We start from the raw sequence: 21,358 nt of genomic DNA, 5'->3' as shown, positions 1-21,358 counted from the left end.
ACAGAACTTAATTATCTCCCCTGTCAACTTATCTCTTTTTTTAGTAAATGTAATATAGTGATTTTGATTCCTTTCACAAATTTCTTCTTTCATTTTTCATTAATAATTATTTTTCTGCCATATTGTTTTTCGTAATTATTGGATATTTTACTATTTGAGACCTGAGGTTGGTGCAAAAGCAATGTCGTTTTTTCTGACATGAAGTTGGACATCAAAAAACATTATTTTTGCATCAGCCTAATATATTAATTTTACTGTTTTTATTTTGAATTTTGATTTGTTGTTTACAAATAGAAGTAAGGCATTCTTTTATTTATTTATTTTTTTTTTAAACTTTGCTTTTCTTCAAAGTTATTTTGTAAATAGAATCTGAAACAAAATGTAAATAAAAATGGCAAAGGTATCCCAACACCTGATCATTAAACAGTAGTTTTTTTTTGTTTTGTTTTTTAATTATGATTGTAAGATTTGTTGTCCAACCTCCTTCTTTTCATTTTCTTGTTAATTATCAGTCCAAAACAAAGATGTGAATTGGAGAAAATATTTTGATAAAATTATCAATATTTTGAAAGTTAATAGCCATTTCAAAAGTAAAGCCTCCTATCTTTTTTTTTTAACTTAAAAAGTTGAACAGCTACGAAGGTAGGAGTGGCACCATTAAAACAAGCAATCTTTCATGCACCAGAATTTATGTTTCTACATAATCACCACCATTCTCAATGCACTTTTCCAAGGAATTCAATGACACATCTCTGCTTCTGATGCACGTCCATGACAGGTTGCTTTCTAGTGTCTCACAAAGTCAATATTTGCAACAAAGAGATGAAGCCTTCAGATCATGAATGCATAAGTTCAGTCATCACAACAGTGCAATTTGCTATCTCCTCTAACCTATTTGAGCCGAATAAAAAAAAAAAATAGGAGGAATTACTCATAGTTTGAGAAATAATTTGTACAATTTAATTTGATTTTTGTTGATTTGTAGGTCATGGTAAAAGTTTGTGTTATCAATTTCCATCAGTTTATACTGGAAGAACAAGTGTGGTTATAACGCCACTCATTTCTTTAATGCAGGATCAAGTTATGGCACTTAGGTGAGTCTTGATTGAAAACTGGAAACACACCATATTTAAGTAACTTATGACTTTAGTGTAATTTGCAAATTAGTATTTTTTTATGATTCTCCTGTCTGACAACTGTTGAAAGTTATCCCTATATATTAGTGATGGGATGATTCCAATATTTTTACTGATTCCGCACTAAATTACCAATTCTAATTTTTCATAACTCCCTAAATATTTAACTATTTTTTCCCAATTACTGTAAAACATGTTAAATGTGCATATATTTTCTTAAACGTAAAAATAGACTTGTGTGGGGGTGGGGGTGTCATCTATAGATTTTAGCGTTTCTGGTAATTTAAAATTAATAAATATTTATTATTTTATCATTATTACCAGCAGTGGAAGGTTTTGTTTTAGACAGAATCAAATAAAAAAGAAGATAATTAAATCGTTTTGGCATCGGAAAACATGCACAAACACAAACTTTTCCGATACCTTTAAAACGTCTGATTTTTCCGATTCCGATTAATCGTCCCAACACTACCATGTATATGAAATTAACTATGTGTATATGTTTATTTCTCTCTCTCTCTCTCATTAAATCCCAATGTATGAGGTTCAGGCAACTAAATTGTCTGAAATCCACAAAGATGATTTGTTTCTTTGTGTAGAACCAATCACACTTTCTGAAACCACTGCTAACCTCAATCAAAACAAATTATTTCCATGAACAGAGCAAACAGTAGACTTCAGAGTTTTCCTTCTCCTCTTAATGGAGATTGAGTAATTTTTTAGACGAGCCCCTAAATACTAAACTGAAAATTTCTACATTCTGGCGCTATACATACAGCACTTAATATTCCTAAAGGGTCACCCATCTGGAACTAACTAGGTTCATCGTTGCTTAGCTTCAGTGATCTGATGAGAACGAGCATGATTATGCCATATGTTTTTATATATATTAGGGATGGGACGATTCCAATATTTTTCATGGTTCCGATACAATTACCGATTCCGTACTAAATTCCAAATTCCGATACAATTCCCGATTCCGATTCTTTATAAATCTTCAAATATTTAACTATAAAAGTGTTATTTTGTCCTGATTACTGTAAAAACGCATCTTAAATGTGCATGTATTTTCTCAAACATAAAAACACACTTGTGAGGGGATGATCTAGAGATTTTAGTCTTACTGAAAGTTTAAAATCAATAAATATTTATTTCATTATTACTACAAGCAGTGGATGATGTTTTTAAATCAAATAAAAAAGATAATTAAAGGAATCAGTTTTGGCATTGGAAAATAGGCTCAAATTTTTCTGATTCCAATACTGATGCCGATACCCGAAAAAGCTCTGATTTTTCCGATTCTGATTAATCGTCTCAACATTATATATATATATATATATATATATATATATATATATATATATATATAATTATTAAATACCTACAAACACTAGTGTTTCATCCATTCGGGAATCATCAGTGTAGGGTGTCACGATTAACACCACTCGATAGATTTGAATCCGCCAACAGAAGTCATCTCTGACTCCATTAGCAAAGACATAATCCATTCTGCCACTATTATCCACAAGAAATACTGTTGAAATTTAAACATTTATTTTTAATGATTTTTTAACGTGTGTCAGAATGATCTAATCATTATATAATGATCTGCGCATAAGAGCTAAATTGACCGATTTTTATTTCAATTGAAAGTACTCAACGATAAGGAACAAGTTTCTGTGAATCCTATATATATATATATCTATATTTTTATAAAGTAATAGGGTTCGTGTGTTTCTGTCTGTGTGTACAGCTCTCCATCATCAACGAAATATAAAGGAGGTAAGAGGGTAGATCTCTCCTGGTAGAGAAACATTAGAACCCATTTTAGGATGTTTCTGTTTTAGGAGACATAAGAATCTATGCCTAATTTCTTTATATACTAGTCTACAAACCACTCCCATATCGAATGACTTATGCTCATTTGCATATCACATTATATTAAATCTCTTTAACTAATTACCTCGACCTTATTACATATTGGAAATATTCTAATTATTTCAACTGTACTATTTACAAAATCTATTTAACATTTAATTATTTAATATATTTTCATTTAATTTTATATTCGATTTATTTCACTTTACGTATATTATCAAAACAATTCATTGGCGAGCAAAGCTTTATGTTTTGGGATTGTATTGAAAATGTAATGGAAATTTCAATTTCGTTCCGTTTTAATCTTTTATATTTTACTTGCCAATATAATTGAAAGAATACAATTCAACTATCGTAATTTTATATAAATAAACAAAAACAAATATTTTAAAATAAAACTTTATTAAAAAAGAAATAATTTTATTTTTAAATGAAAAAAATCAATTTAGTAAAATAATTGTATTAAACACCCCCAGCCTTGTCAGCAAACCTGTAAACCTATAAAAGTTAACATTTCGAATGTAAACAGTGATTTTTCGATTTTGTTAGCGCTTGCCGCAATTAAAGACAATTAAAACGGAACTAACTTTATTTCCATTCTATTTTTTAAACAACCCCCAAAACATAACGCTCTCTTCCAGTTATAGCCAATGTTTTATTAAGGCCGTTGATATTCGCAGCCGGTCGCATCAGCTGACCGGAAGTGACGTCAGACAAATCTTAAGTAAATTCTTGGCTAGAATTGTAAAAATAATTTGTTTTCTTTTGTAATAGAATTTAACAATTTCTTTCATTTTGAGCTGCTTTTTTCTCCCGTTTATTTTTGTTTTCTACAATTAATAAACCAGTTTACAAGTAAAAAATAAGTTGTTTTAATTTTTAATTACCAACACAGTGGCGAATTTAATTTTTCTCTCTCCCATTTTTTATTTTGAGCGGAGAATTTAACATGTCTTTTCATTTTAATTATTTGTTTTAGTTTTTCATTACTAACACAGCGGAGAATTTGGGGTACTCATGCAGAGAACGGCATGGGCGTGGCTTATCACTTGCTCAGTTGCGAAATATTTTTGTTTTTAGTAAATAATTTGTGTTTTTTGGCAAAGTTTATTTTTAATAAAATTAGCGTATTTACTGATATTTTTGAACCTCGATATTACCATTCTTTCATAACACCGATCACTTTAGTCCTGCCTTCTTACACAGGTTTTCGGGTCGCTGACAACGAATCTGATAATCAACCCCACAGCAAATTTACCGTTTAGATGGTATTAACCCCTGGAGACTGGCTCTACCTGTCGCCATTTTACAGGCTTCGTTGCCCGCCCGCTAGGTGTATCAGAATTTTAGGCGGAATTTTTGACACCCCCAACAAAAAAAACTGCGAATAAAATATATAAAACTCGTAATTTCTGTTTTTAAAGTGGGTTGTTTATTTTCCTTATGAAATATACTTCCAAAATAAACTATTACAGTCGTTTAAAACATAATAGAAGTATTATTTTTTATTTTTTAAAAACAATGTTTACAAAATGTCTAAGCGCGTTTCTCCGATGTTACAAGCAGCCATTTTTTTACGTATACAAATACATTGATTTTTACGAGTTCACTTTTTTTTAACTTTAAAAATCGATCTAAATTTTTCTATTAGTTCAATTTTTACGTAATTTTCAGGTTCAATGTGAAATTTTATGCTCTTTTCAATAAAGTGAATATAAATTTCTGGTAAGTTTTTTTTTTATAATTTTGAGATAAATACCGTCGACTCGACAACTTCCGGTTTCGCCGCCGGCCGGCTGCGAATAGCATTTTAGAATAGCCGCAGCCGGCTGCGAATAGTCACTTCGTTTTTTAATTAAATAAAACAGGTCAAAATAAACAGATAAGCGCATTTTCTTTTACATTTTTCTTACAACCATTGTCATTTAACCAACTGCAGGATACCGTTACTTTTGTGGGGTTGTTTTGAAAATGGCACGGAGATTATAATTTCGTTCCAATTTAATCTTTCTGGTCGAGCCTATTTCGAAAGCCTGTCTTATCATAGATTTGAACTACAAATAATTTATTACATTTTGATTATTACTATCTTAAGACTTAAAGCTTATATTTATTTCATTTTTCTATTTATATATTGAATTAGTTATTTCCAGTCTTATTTAAACTTAGCGCTTTCTTTAAACCGGATGAACCTTTTATAAAAAGGTGAGTTTAACGTAAAGAACACGAACAAGGTTTTATTCAACTGAATTTCTTCCAGTTTACTAACAAAATATATAAATTTAAAAGAGATATAATTAATAAAATAAAAAGGTTATGTAATTTAAAAGAAATACACGTACTCACAAAAGCAGAACTTTTTTTACACATTTTTTTCTTTAAAACCATAACAATGAGACTAACAATTACCTAGATCTTAGTAATTATTTGTTTTAATAGAACTGTTTTAATTGTACTGTTTACTTAGTTAACCTAAGTTGGTATTACATTTATTTTACATTTACTTTTTTTTTTTAATTATTACTTTTAGATTGTGACGTTTACACCCGGAAGTAATGAGTCACACGTAGGTCGCTTTTATTCATTCCTTTTGGTCAAGATCAAAGTGTAGTATCTGTTCTTCAGATGCTGCACTTCATTTTCTTGTTCTCTTTCGGTGGAGGAGAAATCCTTCACGACTGAGACAATTTTTATTTTTGTACCTTTTCTCCACGTTAAAAAACGACCCTGGTGTCTAACTCTGTCCCGTGGGGAGGCATAGTAAATAGGTACAATATAATTGTTTATAATTGTACTATTCAGAAATATTATTTATAGTTCGTCCATTTCAGTTAGTATACATTTCCTTTACGCTTAATTAATTTACAATCATTAATATCGTTAAACAATTCCGTTTAAAACCGAAATTATGCCACCCAAACGAAGTAGAAACGAAAGTGAGGAAGAAAGAATGGAAAGATTGGAAGCTAATAGACTAAGAGTTGCTGCAATTCGCTCCAATGAAAACAATTCAGATAGAGAAAGACGTCTAGAACTTAACAGGATACGTCAAAGAGAAAGGAGAGCAAGACTGTCAGATTTGGAAAGAGAAACCCAACGTGAAGCTGACAGAACTAGACATGCTGTAAGGCGGTTAAATTCATCACAAGATGAAATTCAAGAAAGGCAAAGATATGCACTGGAAAGAGAAGCAATATTACGATCGAATGAATTATATGAGGTAAGTAGACGTACACAAGGTGAGTTGAGAGTGGCTCAACGACATCAGAATGAATCGGAAACCCAACGAAGCTTTCGCCTATACCAAGGGCAACAACGAGAGGCTGCATGGAGAGAGAGTATGACTTTGCCCCAGCAATTGACAGAAAACGAGGCAGCTAGACAACGAATGACTGCTTTGAGACACCATGAAATAGAACACTGCAATAGAAAAGGATTGCTCTACAACAAAAATGACTCTCTCACTACAGCTGATATAGGAAAAATGGACAAAGTATGTCAACATTGCTCAGCTGTAAAATTTAAAGGAGAAACCCCTGGTTGTTGTTGTTCTTCTGGCAAAGTTGTGCTTGATAGCTTTCCACCACTGCCTCAGTTGCTTCAAGATTTGCTCTCCGGCAATGGTCCCATCTCTAAAGATTTTCTGCAAAATCTACGCTGTTATAACAATTGTTTTGCAATGACATCATTTGGTCACAAAATTGCGGCAGTACATGGGTGGAATCCTTCTTTTAGAATTCGAGGCCAGGTTTGCCACCAGATTGGGAGTCTTTTACCACCTGAAGATGAAACAGCAAAGTTTATTCAAGTCTACTTCTTGGATAGTCTGGAAGAGGAACTACATAATCGGGGACGTGACAGTAGACTCAATAGAGACATTCTCCAAAGTCTGACTGAATTTTTACATGAGAACAACAGCTTTATTTGTCAGCTGAAAACAACAAAGGAGAGGATTGAAGAAGAACACTTGGTAGAACATAAAGTTGTCATAAGGGAAGACCGAAGGCCGCAAGAAGAGCATCCACGGCGATTCAATGCTCCAACAACAACGTATGAGATTGGAATATTAATGGAGAATGAACCAACAGCTAACCGGGATATTGTCTTGCGTTTTAGAAATGATACATTAAAATGGATCTCCGAACTACATCCCCTCTACGATACTTTAATGTACCCGTTAATGTACCCCTATGGTTCTCCATCTTACAACATCTACATGAAGGCATCCAATGGGCGAAAAGTTACCCAACAGCAATTTTATTCGTACCATTTAATGACTCGGCCTGGAAACTATTTTCTCTGGTACCGAAGGCTATTTCAACAATGGCTGGTGGATGTGTACTGCAAGATTGAAACAGAACGTTTACAGTTCCTGAGGCGTGAGCAACAGACCCTGAGAGCTGACAATTATAGCAACTTGAGAGATTCAATTCTTAGGGAGGATGGGAATCCAGAACAGTTTGGTCAACGAGTTGTACTTCCGGCAACTTATACAGGAGGCCCTCGATACATGTTTGAGCGTCAAAGTGATGCCATGGCATATGTTCGGCGAATGGGCCGAGCCGACCTCTTCATCACGTTCACAACAAATCCAAAGTGGACAGAAATTACAGAAAATTGTCTTCAAGGGCAAGACCCTCAGGATCGTCCAGATATTGTTGCCAGGGTTTTCAGGCAGAAGCTAAAAAAGTTACTTGAATTTATTAAAAAGGGAGGATTTGGCAGGCTGAGGGCTTTCCTGTACAGTATTGAATATCAAAAAAGAGGACTGCCGCATGCACACATCCTCACCTGGCAGGCCCCAGAGGACAAACTTCTACCAGAAAAAATGGATCTCTGCATATCTGCAGAGATCCCTGACAAAGAGGAAGATCCTGATCTTCATGCTAAAGTGATGGCACATATGGTGCATGGACCTTGTGGACCATTTAATCCAAATTGTCCATGTATGATTGACAACAAATGTTCCAAAAAATACGCAAAAGAATTTCTTCAGTGTACCGAGCAAGGCCAAGACTCTTACCCCAAGTACAGGCGAAGAAAACCAGAAGATGGAGGCCAGACTGGTACAATAAGGATGAAGAGAAATGGTCGGTATGTTAATCAAGAAATAACAAACCAGTGGATTGTTCCGTACAACAAGGTCCTCCTTCAGCAGTTCAACGCTCACATTAACGTAGAAATTTGCAGCTCGATCCAAAGCATCAAATATGTCCTCAAATACGTGAATAAAGGATGTGATCAAGCAGTGTTTGAACTACAAAGAACTGATGGAGCAGCTAACCAACAAGGCCAAGTACAAAGTCACATTGTGGATGAGATCCAGCAGTTCCAGAATGCAAGGTATGTCGGCAGTTCAGAGGCGGCCTGGAGGATATTGGAACATCCCATCTATGAACATTTCCCCCCAATTGTACAACTTTCTGTTCATCTTGAAAATGGGCAGCGTGTCATGTTCTCAGCTGATACTGCTCTGGAACGAGCCCAAGGTCCACCGCCTGCCACAACTTTGACAGCATTTTTTCAACTCTGCCATGAGGATGACTTTGCAAGGGGTCTCAAATACGCAGAAGTCCCTGAGTTTTACACTTGGAACAAATCGACAAAGAAATGGATGAGAAGAATGCGTGGGGTACAAGTTGAAGGTACTGAAAATGATGATGTATGGAAGGCACCATGCATTGGGAGAATCTACACGATTAGTCCAAAAGCAGGGGAGTGTTATTTCTTACGCCTGTTGCTCAATGAGGTTGCTGGTCCAACTTCATTTCAAAATTTGCGAGCATACAATGGTCAGGTGTTTGAAACATACAGAGCAGCGTGCCTTGCTCGAGGCCTTCTAGAAAATGACCATCACTTGCATCAAGCAGTAGGAGAGGCAAGTGCCACTCAATCACCTTCAAATTTGCGAAGCCTATTTGTGATAATTTTAACAGCCTGTGAGCCAAGAAATCCTCTTGAGATCTGGATGGCTTTTCGTGATGTAATATCTGAAGACATTCTTCACAGATACAGGCAAGAAGTTAACAATCCAGAAGCAGATTTTAATGAGGACATCTACAATAAAACTCTTTGTCTAATTGAAGAAAAAGTTCTCCTTATGTGCGGTCAACCATTGGCAAGCTATGGATTACCTGCACCAACGCAAGGGAGAGATGAAAGACTCGCGAGAGAGTATCAACGTGAAGTTACTTATAATCTTGAAGAACTTTCCCTACAAGCAGAAAATATGCAAGAAAAACTGACCGATTCTCAAAGAGAAGTTTACAATTCATTCATGGCAATGTTGGAAGCACAAGGTGAAATGAACAAAAACATGATGTTTCTTGATGCTCCAGGTGGTACGGGCAAGACTTTTGTAATCAATTTGATCCTTGCAAAGATTAGATCCATGAGAAAGATTGTGCTTGCAACAGCATTCAGTGGCATTGCTGCTACTCTACTACAAGGTGGCCGCACTCTTCACAGCACTTTTAAAGTACCCTTGGATACTCATCGAATGGATCAGCCAGTTCGCAAAATTACTGGTAACTCAGCCTTGGCAAATGTAATTAGAGACACCTCTGCAATCATTGTAGACGAAGCCCCAATGACGCACAAGAGTGCTTATGAAGCAATTGACTGAACATTGCAAGACATCACAGGAAACAAGAATCCCATGGGTGGCATTCCAACCTTATTTTGCGGTGATTTCCGTCAAATCCTCCCAGTGGTTAAAAATGGCACAAGGGCTAACATTGTCAATGCAAGTTTGAAACAATCCTATCTCTGGAGGCACGTTATAGTGAAGAGACTGACTACTAATATGAGAGCCTATATCTCTGATAACACAGCTGCAGCAGACTTCTCAAAATTGCTTCTCCAAATCGGTAATGGTCAGTTTCCTATCACTTCTTCACCTGACACAATTAAGATTCCAACTGCGCTTGGTAAATGTGTCGGTAATCAGAAGCAACTGAAAGACAAAGTGTACCCAGACCTGCAAAACAATGGAAAATCACCGGATTGGCTTGCTGAGAGGGCTATTATTTCGCCATTAAACAGCAATGTGAATCATTTGAACAATTCAATAATGGATGAATTTCCAGGAGACACAAAGCAATACAAGTCAGTTGATTCGGCTACTAATGAATATGAAGCTGTTCACTACCCTGTGGAGTTTTTAAACTCTTTGGAGATATCTGGAATGCCTCCACACATTTTAAATCTCAAAATTGGATCGCCAATCATGATTCTTCGATCCTTGGAACCGCCAAAAACAACAAACGGAACCAGATGTGTTATCACCAGATTGCACACCAATGTACTTGAGGCCACCATTTCCTGTGGTCCCTACAAAGGCGAAACCGTTCTACTGCCAAGGATCCCCTTAGTTCCATCGGACTCAGAACTTCCATTTAAATTCCGGAGACTCCAATTTCCTGTGAAGGTGTGTTTTGCAATGAGCATAAACAAAAGTCAAGGTCAGACATTTAACACCATTGGCGTAGACTTGACATCAGACTGCTTCAGTCACGGTATGTTCTACGTCTCCATCAGCCGGACAGGAAGTTCAGAAAAACTCTACATTCTGGCTCCAAATCAAAGCAGCAGAAATGTAGTTTACCCTGAGGCTCTTCAGTGAAAAGTTCGAGAAATGGATATGAGGAAAAACTGACATGATCTGATTGTGGTAAGTTTTTAGTATTGAATGTGCAAGATAAAATTTAAGCAAGAGTTGAAAATTACTTCAATGAAAAATTTACTATGTAACATCAAGTAACCTTCCTTTTTGATGAAAATGTTTTGTGAAGTTCCTGATTGAATTTCAGTCACTACAAGAGGTAGTTAAAATGTTAATCACCTTATGCAATCGTTGCTCTTACAACATCAACTTACTGGAAAGGTGCCCACAGATTTTGGTACCCGAGTGCGCAACAAATCTCCGTGCGAAGCACGGGTATCTTTGCTAGTATATATATAAATAAAGCTGAATGTCAGTGTGTGTGTGTGTCTGCTCACGAATAGGTTCCTATATGGTTGACTATTTTAAAAAACTGATTACATGTAATGATAGATGTATTGAGACACAGGAATGGGTATGTTTGGTCTGGCAGAACGGTGGTTCATTAAAATTGTGGGGTCTGCGTTCGCGCCTGGTCCACAAAGTATAGAAATAAAAAATTTAAAAATTAAAAAAAAAACGTTTACAAGTGTTTTTGATATAGATGTACATAAGAATACTTTAATAAGTATGCTTTAACTTAAATAGGGATGGTATAATAAAATTGTGGGGTCTGCATTCGCGCCTGGCCTCCATAGAATGGAAATAGGCACAAAAAATTTTAATAAAGACTTTTCATATCTATCTGCGTAAATATACTTTGATAATTATGTTTCAGTTTGGAGAAATATGGTATAATAAAATTATGGGGTGTTCGTTTGTACCTGACCTCCATAGAATGTAAATATGTCACAAAGTTTAACAAGGTTTTTTAATATATATCCACAGAATATTGTGATAAGTGTTTCAGTGTAAACAGGTATGGTATAATAAATTATGGGGTTTATGTATTTTATTTTTACTTTCATCATATTTTGCTTTGGTTTTGATACCCACAAATTCAACCCAAATTTACAACCATTCCTTTTCATAACCTATCATACTTTCATAAATCAGAGTCCATTTTCTGTAGGCTGTTTTTGAACCTTGTCAACGACGGGTACTTTTGCTAGTATATATATATATATATATATATATATATATATATATATATATATATATATATATAGGATTCACAGATTATTACGAATAACAGAATATTAAGACTAAATCATGTGTAATGTGGGCACATTTTTTTATTTTAAATCTTTATTTTTTGTAAACTTTACCATTTTAAGAGTGTGTTTCAAAATTTATTATGATCGTTTAGTTTAGGAGTGAATCCTAATATGGAAAAAGGAAAAACCAAATTTATTTACATCATCAACATTTCGTTTAAATTTCAATACTTCTTTGGGATGATTGATTGAAAGAAATAAAACAAATACATTTGAACATATTTTGTATTTTTAATGTGAAAAGGATGCTTTTGTTCATTTTTTGAATGAAACATAGCCGTTAGAATTCAAAATATGTAATGCGTTTATGACATGGAATGAGTTTTTTTTTTTTTAATACACGAGTGGGAGCGCCTGACATTGCTTGGGTGTTTGTCAGTATGTATGTGTAGGGAAAAAAATGTTCTGGTAGGCAGGTAAGCTTGAACCTGAAGCCCTGTGGCAAAGGTGGAAAAGAAAGTGATAACTTGATAACTTACCATGGAGCTAAGAGGGCAGAGGAAGTGAGAATGGTTGAAATTAAACAATTAAAAAGTCAAGTGAATGAGTTCACACAGGTGCGTAAATTTAACGAGGTCAAACATAGGGGAATGAAATCCCGCACTTAACTTTGGCTGCAAGCCAATTTCTGCGTGTTTGTTTGTTTCCCCAAGATGTTAGGGAAAACCAGCTCCCCCATAAAAAGAGGAGTGTCCAAATGAATAGCAATTGCCTTATATGATAAAAGCTCTTTGCTTTCTGTACACCCCTGGCACGAGTGTTAGGTAGACACATTTGCTCCGGATTCAGTTTTTTATACGGAAAAGCCAAACAAATACGCGAGAGTAAGAAATAGCGCGAAAATAGCATGTAAAAATCACTCAAATAAAATCATAAATCTGAGGTATTATAATCTAGGGAGTATATAAAAAGTTGTAAGATGTGGTCCCCCCCCCCCAGCGATCCCCCCCAAAAAAACATCCAAAAAAATGCACATACACATTTTCACTTTTATATAATAGACTAGCGTGGGTGCCCAGCATTACCGGGGTGTTTGTCGGTGTAAAAGAAAAAAAAAATGTTTTGGTAGGCTTAAACCCGGAGCCCTGATGTGAAGGTGGAAAAGAAAGGGGGGAAAAAATACCCTGATGCCTACCATTTGGCCACGACGGTACAGGAACTGAAAAGCATTTTAATTTAACGATTATAAAGTTAAGTGACAGATGCGTGAATTTAATGAGGTCAAGCATCACGCGATAAGGGAAACTTAACTTTGGCTGCAAGCCAGTTTCCCCCAAGATGTTCTTTGGGAAAACGAGATCCCCATAAAAAGAGGAGTGCCTAAATGAATAGCAATTGTCTGATATAACAGGTATTTTCCCAAACAAACACGCAGAGATTTATATATATAACAGGTATCCCCCCCCCCCCCCCGGCATTGCTTTCTGGACGTCTCAACACAAAAGGCTGAGAACACTACTTCGCTTTCACAATTTCACCTATATACGGAAAAGCCAAACAAACACGCGGAGATTTAAAAAAAATAGCATGTAAAAGTCACCCAAATTAAAAATACACACAACCTGGTTTCATGAATCGTAGATATTATAATCTAGGTAGCATATAAAAGGTTCTAAGAAACAATGATACCCTCTAGCACACTGCCAAAAAAGCCTTTGCCAGACATACACAAGAAATGCACACACACATACACATTTTGCCTTTTATATATATAGACTGTTGGAATTCCAAAAAAAATGTGCTTTTGACATGAAAAAAGTTTTTGTTCTTTTTTATTTTATATTTTTTAAATAGACAAAATCATATAGACATACCTTACTGCATGTAGAGATTTAAACATTCATTTCATTAAACAAAGTGAATAGTGATTAATTCAATTCTGTGTTATACAAAGAGTCCAAATGCAATTGAATTATCATAATTGCGTTGGTGATTTTGCTAATGTTAATGTCTTTTTTCTTTTTCCCTTCATAAATAATTTGGATTTATATTATTACTAGCAGGCCACCCGGCATTGGCCTGTTGTAAAATACGCTTAAATATGATAGTCTAATTTATGCAGATATAGTATTTATAAATACAGAGCTAATTCTTTATTGATTATTATATTGTACTCAATATATAGTAGTGATTTCAAAAGTTTTTAAAAAAATATGACTTTGGTGCCATCAGCTAGAATTAAAACCAAAACATCTAACACTCCATTATTCGTTACTATCTGAGCCACCAACAGATTGATGTTAAAACTCCAAAATAAACCATAATGTATAAATTAATGTAGTATTTGCACAGGCTTAGAAATAAGTTTCAGTTTTATAAATTTTAACCTTTTTATAGTAGCTATTTTTACTGACTAAAAACCAAGTCGAATTTGTTCCCAATGGCCGAATTCCCTATATGTTAAGTTTCAAGTCTGTAGACCAAAGATTGACTAAGTAGTTTGGTAGAAACTGTTCCTCACACAGACAGACATGGTCACCTTTTTATATGTGTATATATATATATAAAGAGAGAGAGAGAGAAAGAATTTTTATTAGAAAATAATAAGCCAAATTTGTTTGGATTTCTTTTTTAAAAAAAGTATTAACTCATAAGTAGAAAACCTTCAGATAATTTTCAAATTATTCTTATTTTTATTTGTAACAAAAAAAGTACAGTCAATTTGTACATTTGTACCCTCTGATAGATGAGATTCTTTTTTTTTTTTTTATCTGTAGAAATTTTAGGAAACATGGCAGTAGACAAACAAACAAAAGAAACAATTATTTTAGAAATTACTTGGGGAATCAGTTTTTTTTTTTTTTTTTTTTTTTTTTTTTACAAAGGCATCACCACATTATCAAGGCCCAGAGGCCACTCAAGGATAAGGGTTAAAGAGTGCACAGTAGAAGTTGGTCAATATAGTAATCATTAGTAATGAAAATTTGGTAAATTTAATAACTTATATGGAACGGCTCATCAAGAACTTATTTACCTTAGACTTGAACACAACCATATTGTAGTCAGCCGGAAAGCAGGAAAACGGAAGACAATTCCACAGGCGTGCAGTTCTAAGAAAGAAGCTTTGTTCATGGAATCTATGTTTAGGTTTAGGCACAGATAAAGAGTGGGGGAAATTATTGATAGTGTTTACAGCTAGACGAGTGTTTCTTGTGAAAGTTTGGCGAGGGGGGACCATAGATTGAAGCTCAGTTGAACACTTTCCATGAAAATAACGATACATCAGAGACAAACTCGCAACATCTCTTCTGTGAGATAGAGGTTGTAAGGAGGAGAAAAGGACATCTCCTACGAGGCTACGAAGTCTATTTTGAACTCTATCAAGGCAGGACAAGTCCTTTCTAGCAGCTCCTGCCCAGATGTGGCAACAGTATTCCATCCTTGGACGTACCTGGCTCTTATATAGATAGAGAATAGCATCAGCAGTGAGATATCTACTGGATCGATAGAAAGATCCCACCATTTTTCCAGCGGCCTTGGCAACAGATTTGATATACGTGTTCCATTTAAGATCAGGAGTAATGGTCAAGCCCAGAAGCTTGTCAAAACTTGAGGCCTCCTGAAGACGAGAGCCATTCATTTCAATTGATGACAAATGTGGATTAAAATGTTGATGATGTAAAGAGAGAAGCTTGGTTTTAGATGCATTAAAAGTAACCAGCCACTCCTTTCCCCATTGTACTACATGCTCAAGATCAGAGGAGAGAGAATTGGAGAGTACTTGCTCGTTTACTGTCTTAGATGTGGTACCATAAATGGTAGTGTCGTCAGCATAAATGTCTACAAATGATGTAAGGATATGATTTGGAAGATCATTAATGTAGATCAGGAAAAGAGTTGGGCCCAGGATGGATCCCTGAGGGACACCGGCATTAATACTGTGAGCTTCTGATTTTTGCCCCTCAACTACTACTCTTATGAACCTATCAGAAAGAAATGATTTAATAATTGAGAAGACTTTTCCAGCTATACCATAGCTAGCGATCTTATGAAGTAAACCTTTATGCCATACCCTATCAAAGGCTTTAGATATGTCAAGAGCAATTGCCCTAGAAAGATTGCCACCGTCGAGAGATTTGCTAATCCTATGCGATATAACTGTAAGGACATCTGCTGTAGATCTAGCAGAACGGAAACCATATTGAGTGTCACTAAGAAGGTTATTTTTGTTGAGATGTTTGATTACTTCTGTATTTAACACAGATTCTAGCAACTTACTCATGACGCACAGGAGACTTTTTGGCCTGTACTGAGAGGGGGATGAGCGATCACCTGAATTCTTAAATACAGGGCATACTGATGAGATTTTCCAGGGAGATGGGAAACTATTCTCCTTAAGACAACGTTTAAACAGTTTTGTAAGTATGGGCGCTAGTTCAGGTTGAAGTTTTTTGAGTACTATAATTGGAATACCATCAGGGCCAGTTGCTTTACTGGAATCAAGGTTTTTGATTAGCTTGGCAACATCACGTACAGATATACGTATATCACATAGCGTGTTTTCTGATACAGGAGGAAATATTGGGGGTTGGCGGTTTTGGTCGCAAAGAGTAGAATTAGCTGCAAAGTTCTTGACAAAGAGTTTGGCTTTGTCTGATGCTGACGAGATTACCTCAGGTCCATTGATAATAGTTGGGATGGAGCACACGCTTCTGTTCAGGATTCTGTTTGCTATTTGCCAAAACTGGTGGGAACCAAGCCGCTGCTCAGCTACTTTGGACTTAACAGATTGAGCATACAACTCTCTTGCATTCCTTATTACTTTCTTACAATGGTTGCTGGCAGTCCTGAAAACGGCTTTAGTTTCCATACATCTATTACGTTTGAAGCAGTGGAAAAAGTGATTTCTGTGCGCAATGGCAGCAGCACATTCTGGAGAGAACCATGGCTGGCTGTTAGGTTTTTGCTGAAACTTTTTAGAGGGTATGAAATGGTCAATACCTACAATTAACCATTCAGTTAGGTCTAATACTATAGAGGACACATCCTTTTTAAACATGGAATGCAGAGGTAGATCAGATATAAATGTACGGAAGCTATCCCAGTCAGCCTTAGTGTATCGATATACTGTACGATGAAGTGGTACGTCTGGGGACTTATTACATTTCATTTTTATCTTAATTGATACAACAGAGTGGTCGGAAGATCCAAGAGGCGACAGAACAGAAACTGAACATAGTTCAGGGCAAGTTGTGAGAAAAAGGTCTAGTAGGCTCGCATACTGGCCGTCATTATCGGGCACACGGGTAGGTTCCTAAACAATCTGAGTGAGGTCATAGGCAATGGAGAAATCATGACAGAACCTCCCCTCATCATCGGTCTTGTTTGAGTGGGTCAACCATTCGACGTTGTGAACATTGAAGTCTCCACATACGTGAATGTTAGCTGAAGGATAAGTAGAAAGGACTTGGTCAATTTTCTCAGATATGCTTTGAAAGATAGTAACTCCGCTGTTGTGAGGGCGATAGAGAGTAAATATAAATGCAGTAGTGTGAGCTAAAGCAACCCGGAAGCACATATAGGGTAAGTTAGGATCTTCCCTGGAGATGTCCCTCCCACATGGAAAGCTATCTTTAATATAGGCACATATTCCATGCCCATGGCGATCTTGGGGGTCAGATTTAGAAGTTAAGTTAGAGTATCCTGTAATTGCAAACTCATCTAGGGAAATAGCCTGTCCAATGCCAGTTTCACTTAAAAATAAAAGGTCTGGTTTAGTCTCCTGTAATTGGGTTTCAACCTCTGGAAGGTTAGAACGTAGACCCCTGATGTTGGAGAAGGAGACATGGTAGTAGGGGTCTACGTTGGAAGTTGGAGAACCGGGTTTAATCGTGTATTTTTTCTTGAAACTTGTCATGATGAAATTTTGGAATTTGTGGACTAGGTCGACAGATTTACTTAGAGCAGGACAGAGAGGGGAAACTAAGAGAGAAAAAGAAACGAAGAATTTTTTTTTTTTGTACCACATGATAAGGTAAAGCCGTAACAATTACCCACTAGTATGGCATCGAGAGGCCCCACCAGAAGCTACTGCATGGTCCAGATTCCATTCACCAAATGGCAATACAGCAGCCCCAGTACTTTGCACCTGCTGATAGGACAGCCTCCTTAGTGGTTAATCCAAGGTTCGGGTCCCTGACTATCAGGCGGATAACGTCAGCCCAGACAAAACGTTTACCTCCAGCACCCTTACTAGTGACATGGCTACAAGGATAGACATAGAAACAGAAAATTTCCACCAACTCTGCCAACTGTTCGCGCAAAAATACTGCCAACCTAGAAAACAGCTTTTTCTTCTCCCTTTGTCAGAAAAATCACTCATTTAAAAAATGAGGACTGAGGGACAAATAAGAAGAAGCGAGAGTAACAGGAGCTGCCGATAACGCATCCACAATGCGTTTTCTACTCTCCATTAAAAAAAAAAAAAAATAAATAAATAAAAAATAAATAAATAAATAAATAAATAAAAAATAACTATTAAGTATTGTACTTAATAAAAGTCCAACGGACCTGTTTAAGGGAAAGTATGGTGATAGATTCCCCTCCCACGAACTAAAAATGAGTACAATTAGGTAATCTATTTTTGCAATCAACTCGGTAGATAAATAAACATTTATGGACGAGAGAGAAAAAAAAAAAAAAAAAAAAAAAAAAAAGAAGCTAGCATTTAATACAACAGAAATACATAAATTAAATACTGAAATAAAATGTAGTTATTAATATTTGAATCTTAAAATAAAAAGTGCGAATTAATAGAGAAAAAAATCACTTATCACAACAACGCATTCCGTCTCCAAACTAGTGAAGAATTTAACTTTTAATAGCGTTCAGAAGATTTTTTTTTTTTTTTTTTTTTTTTAAATTAACCGTTAAGAGAAAGCGTGATTTTATTCTGAACTTTAACTAATCACGTTTTAAGCAACTTATGATATAAAACAAAATCGGATGGGGGGGGGGGGTTCTTCCGAAGTTAGTTGGTGACGTTATAAGTAATTGTGAGATAAGATGGGAGCCAGAAATTAGGGGTGGGGGACTGAAAACGATAATATAATGGATTGATTATACAATATTTAAGATCAACTTGGTAGATAAACATTTATGGACGAGAAAAAAAAAAAAAAAAAAAAAAGAAGCTAGCATTTAATACAACAGAAATACATAAATTAAATACTGAAATAAAATGTAGTTATTAATATTTGAATCTTAAAATAAAAAGTGCGAATTAGTAGAGAAAAAAATCACTTATCACAACAACGCATTCCGTCTCCAAACTAGTGAAGAATTTAACTTTTAATAGCGTTCAGAAGATTTTTTTTTTTTTTTTAAATTAACCGTTAAGAGAAAGCGTGATTTTATTCTGAACTAATCACGTTTTAAGCAACTTATGATATAAAACAAAATCGGATGGGGGGGGGGGTTCTTCCGAAGTTAGTTGGTGACGTTATAAGTAATTGTGAGGAAGATGGAAGCCAGAAATTAGGGGTGGGGGACTGAAAATGATAATATAATGGATTGATTATACAATATTTAAGATCAACTTGGTAGATAAACATTTATGGACGAGAAAAAAAAAAAAAAAAAAAAAAAAGAAGCTAGCATTTAATACAACAGAAATACATAAATTAAATACTGAAATAAAATGTAGTTATTAATATTTGAATCTTAAAATAAAAAGTGCGAATTAGTAGAGAAAAAAATCACTTATCACAACAACGCATTCCGTCTCCAAACTAGTTTCCACACATAAATTTAATAAGCAATGATAAAATGATCACTGAGCCAGGAGTTTCTAATCGAATAACATTTTAAAGGCATATAATAATTCATAGAGTGCAATGAAATCGTAATTTCTTGCAATTTTTTTTTTTTTTAATTCAATTTTCACCCCAAACAAGGCACAATGCCACTTTGAAGTAGGGGGTTGCTATCGGGGACATAAGTTGCAGGGATATTATGAAGGGAGATGAGTAGCAAGATGTCTGTTCACATTACACTTGAACTTCTGCATATCAGTACAGTTGGGAAAGCAGAATCTCGGAAGGGAGTTCCAAAATCTAGCAGTTCTGGGGAAGAAACGATTTTAGTAGAAGGCTTTCTGACACCTAGAGGTCTCTACTGTGAAGGGGTGAGATTTAGTTGCTTGTCGGGTGTGCATGACTGATTTCAAATAAATGGTAAGTTCTGGTTCTAAAAATAACCTGACTAACTTGATGATTTAAAAATAAATAAAATTATAATATTTTATTACATGCCTCCTATAACCTTACAACTAATAACCCTAAGTTTGGGTGGCAACAAACCCTCCCTCAACAAAAAAACAAAAAAAAACAAAAACATTTAAGTTTCATATTGTTCAAACACTATCTTATAAGAAAGTGTACTATTCTTTTACATTCAATTTTTATGCTAAACTGATCTCCCACTCTAAAATCTAAAATAATTTTTACAATGTTATTGTCAAGTTTTTCAAAGTGTTTATATGTAATCAATAAAAATATTAGAATCTTATTCATCTTTTTGGATAAACTAGCAATAATGGCAAAAAAAAAAAAAAAAAAAAACTTTATGAACATTGTATTTATGCACTTTGTTATTTTTTTCAGCGTTGCTAATATTCCTGCCTGCTATCTTGGCTCTTCACAATCTGAAAAGGCAAAAATCTGTGAAGAATTATTAAAGTAAGTGACTTATTTATTTTATTTATCTATTTATTGAAATTTTTGGTGTTTCAACAGAATTTGAACCAAATCAAACCAACTTTTTGCTGAAACAACTTTGTATGCAGCTGGAAACCACTAAAGCATTTATCCAATCGGAAGCTAAGAAAAAATATATCATATATAAAATGAAGACATTGTCAAATGTAAATTGATTAAACTGAAAATAAATTTTATGGCACCATGTACAAAAAATTAGTTGACTGTTATTTTTAAAATCTATATCTAATCAAATGTTTTTTATTTTTGTGAAACGAGTTGTGTTTGAAGGTTGTATCAATGCAGTTTTTATGAAACATCATGGACACCAGTTAGCATATAAAAGAATAATGACAATATTGGAAGGAATTTTCAATAATTTTCAATTATATTATGTTTATTTACCAACATAATGTGTCACCCATTTATGGAGTATTGCTGTCATATTTGGGCTGGTGCATTTGCTACTAGTCTCTCGCTCCTAGACAAGGTTCAAAAGAGAGTCGCCAATCTGATAGGCCCTGAACTGGCATCTAAGCTTTGGCCTCTGTCCCATCGACAAAATATTGCATCCCTCTGCCTGTTCTACAAGTATTTTAAGTAGGAACCCATTAAATTTTCTAGGGAATTCATTAAAAGTAGCAATCTGTATCTAGGGTACTGTTCATTAAAATCAATTACCATCACCAGAGTAAGGTATGGATTTGGGCCATTGATATGGTGTATGGACATGATAAAACAGACTTGCTGATGCAGAATTAGTTAACATCTGCAAAAAAACTGAATGTAAACAAACTGACTTCAAAATCAAAACAAGGCAACGTGCCA

At 35.0% G+C, this 21,358-nt stretch overlaps 1 protein-coding gene across 1 annotated transcript in view; it reads left to right on the top strand.

Annotated features, from left to right (window-relative positions):
- LOC145291243 (bifunctional 3'-5' exonuclease/ATP-dependent helicase WRN-like) overlaps positions 1-21,358 on the top strand; it is a 110,101-nt gene that overhangs the window by 25,023 nt on the left and 63,720 nt on the right. The window contains exons 7-8 of the mRNA XM_080136849.1: positions 986-1,094; positions 20,438-20,512. Of these exons, the coding sequence (XP_079992975.1) occupies positions 986-1,094; positions 20,438-20,512 (184 nt within the window). The remainder of the gene's footprint in view (positions 1-985; positions 1,095-20,437; positions 20,513-21,358) is intronic.

This window comes from Euprymna scolopes, chromosome 12, assembly GCF_053919585.1.
Source record: "Euprymna scolopes isolate OS-2025 chromosome 12, ASM5391958v1, whole genome shotgun sequence".
Taxonomy (NCBI): domain Eukaryota; kingdom Metazoa; phylum Mollusca; class Cephalopoda; order Sepiida; family Sepiolidae; genus Euprymna; species Euprymna scolopes.
The sequence above is the reverse complement of the archived record's forward strand: the minus strand, read 5'-3'. Positions and strand labels throughout refer to the sequence as shown.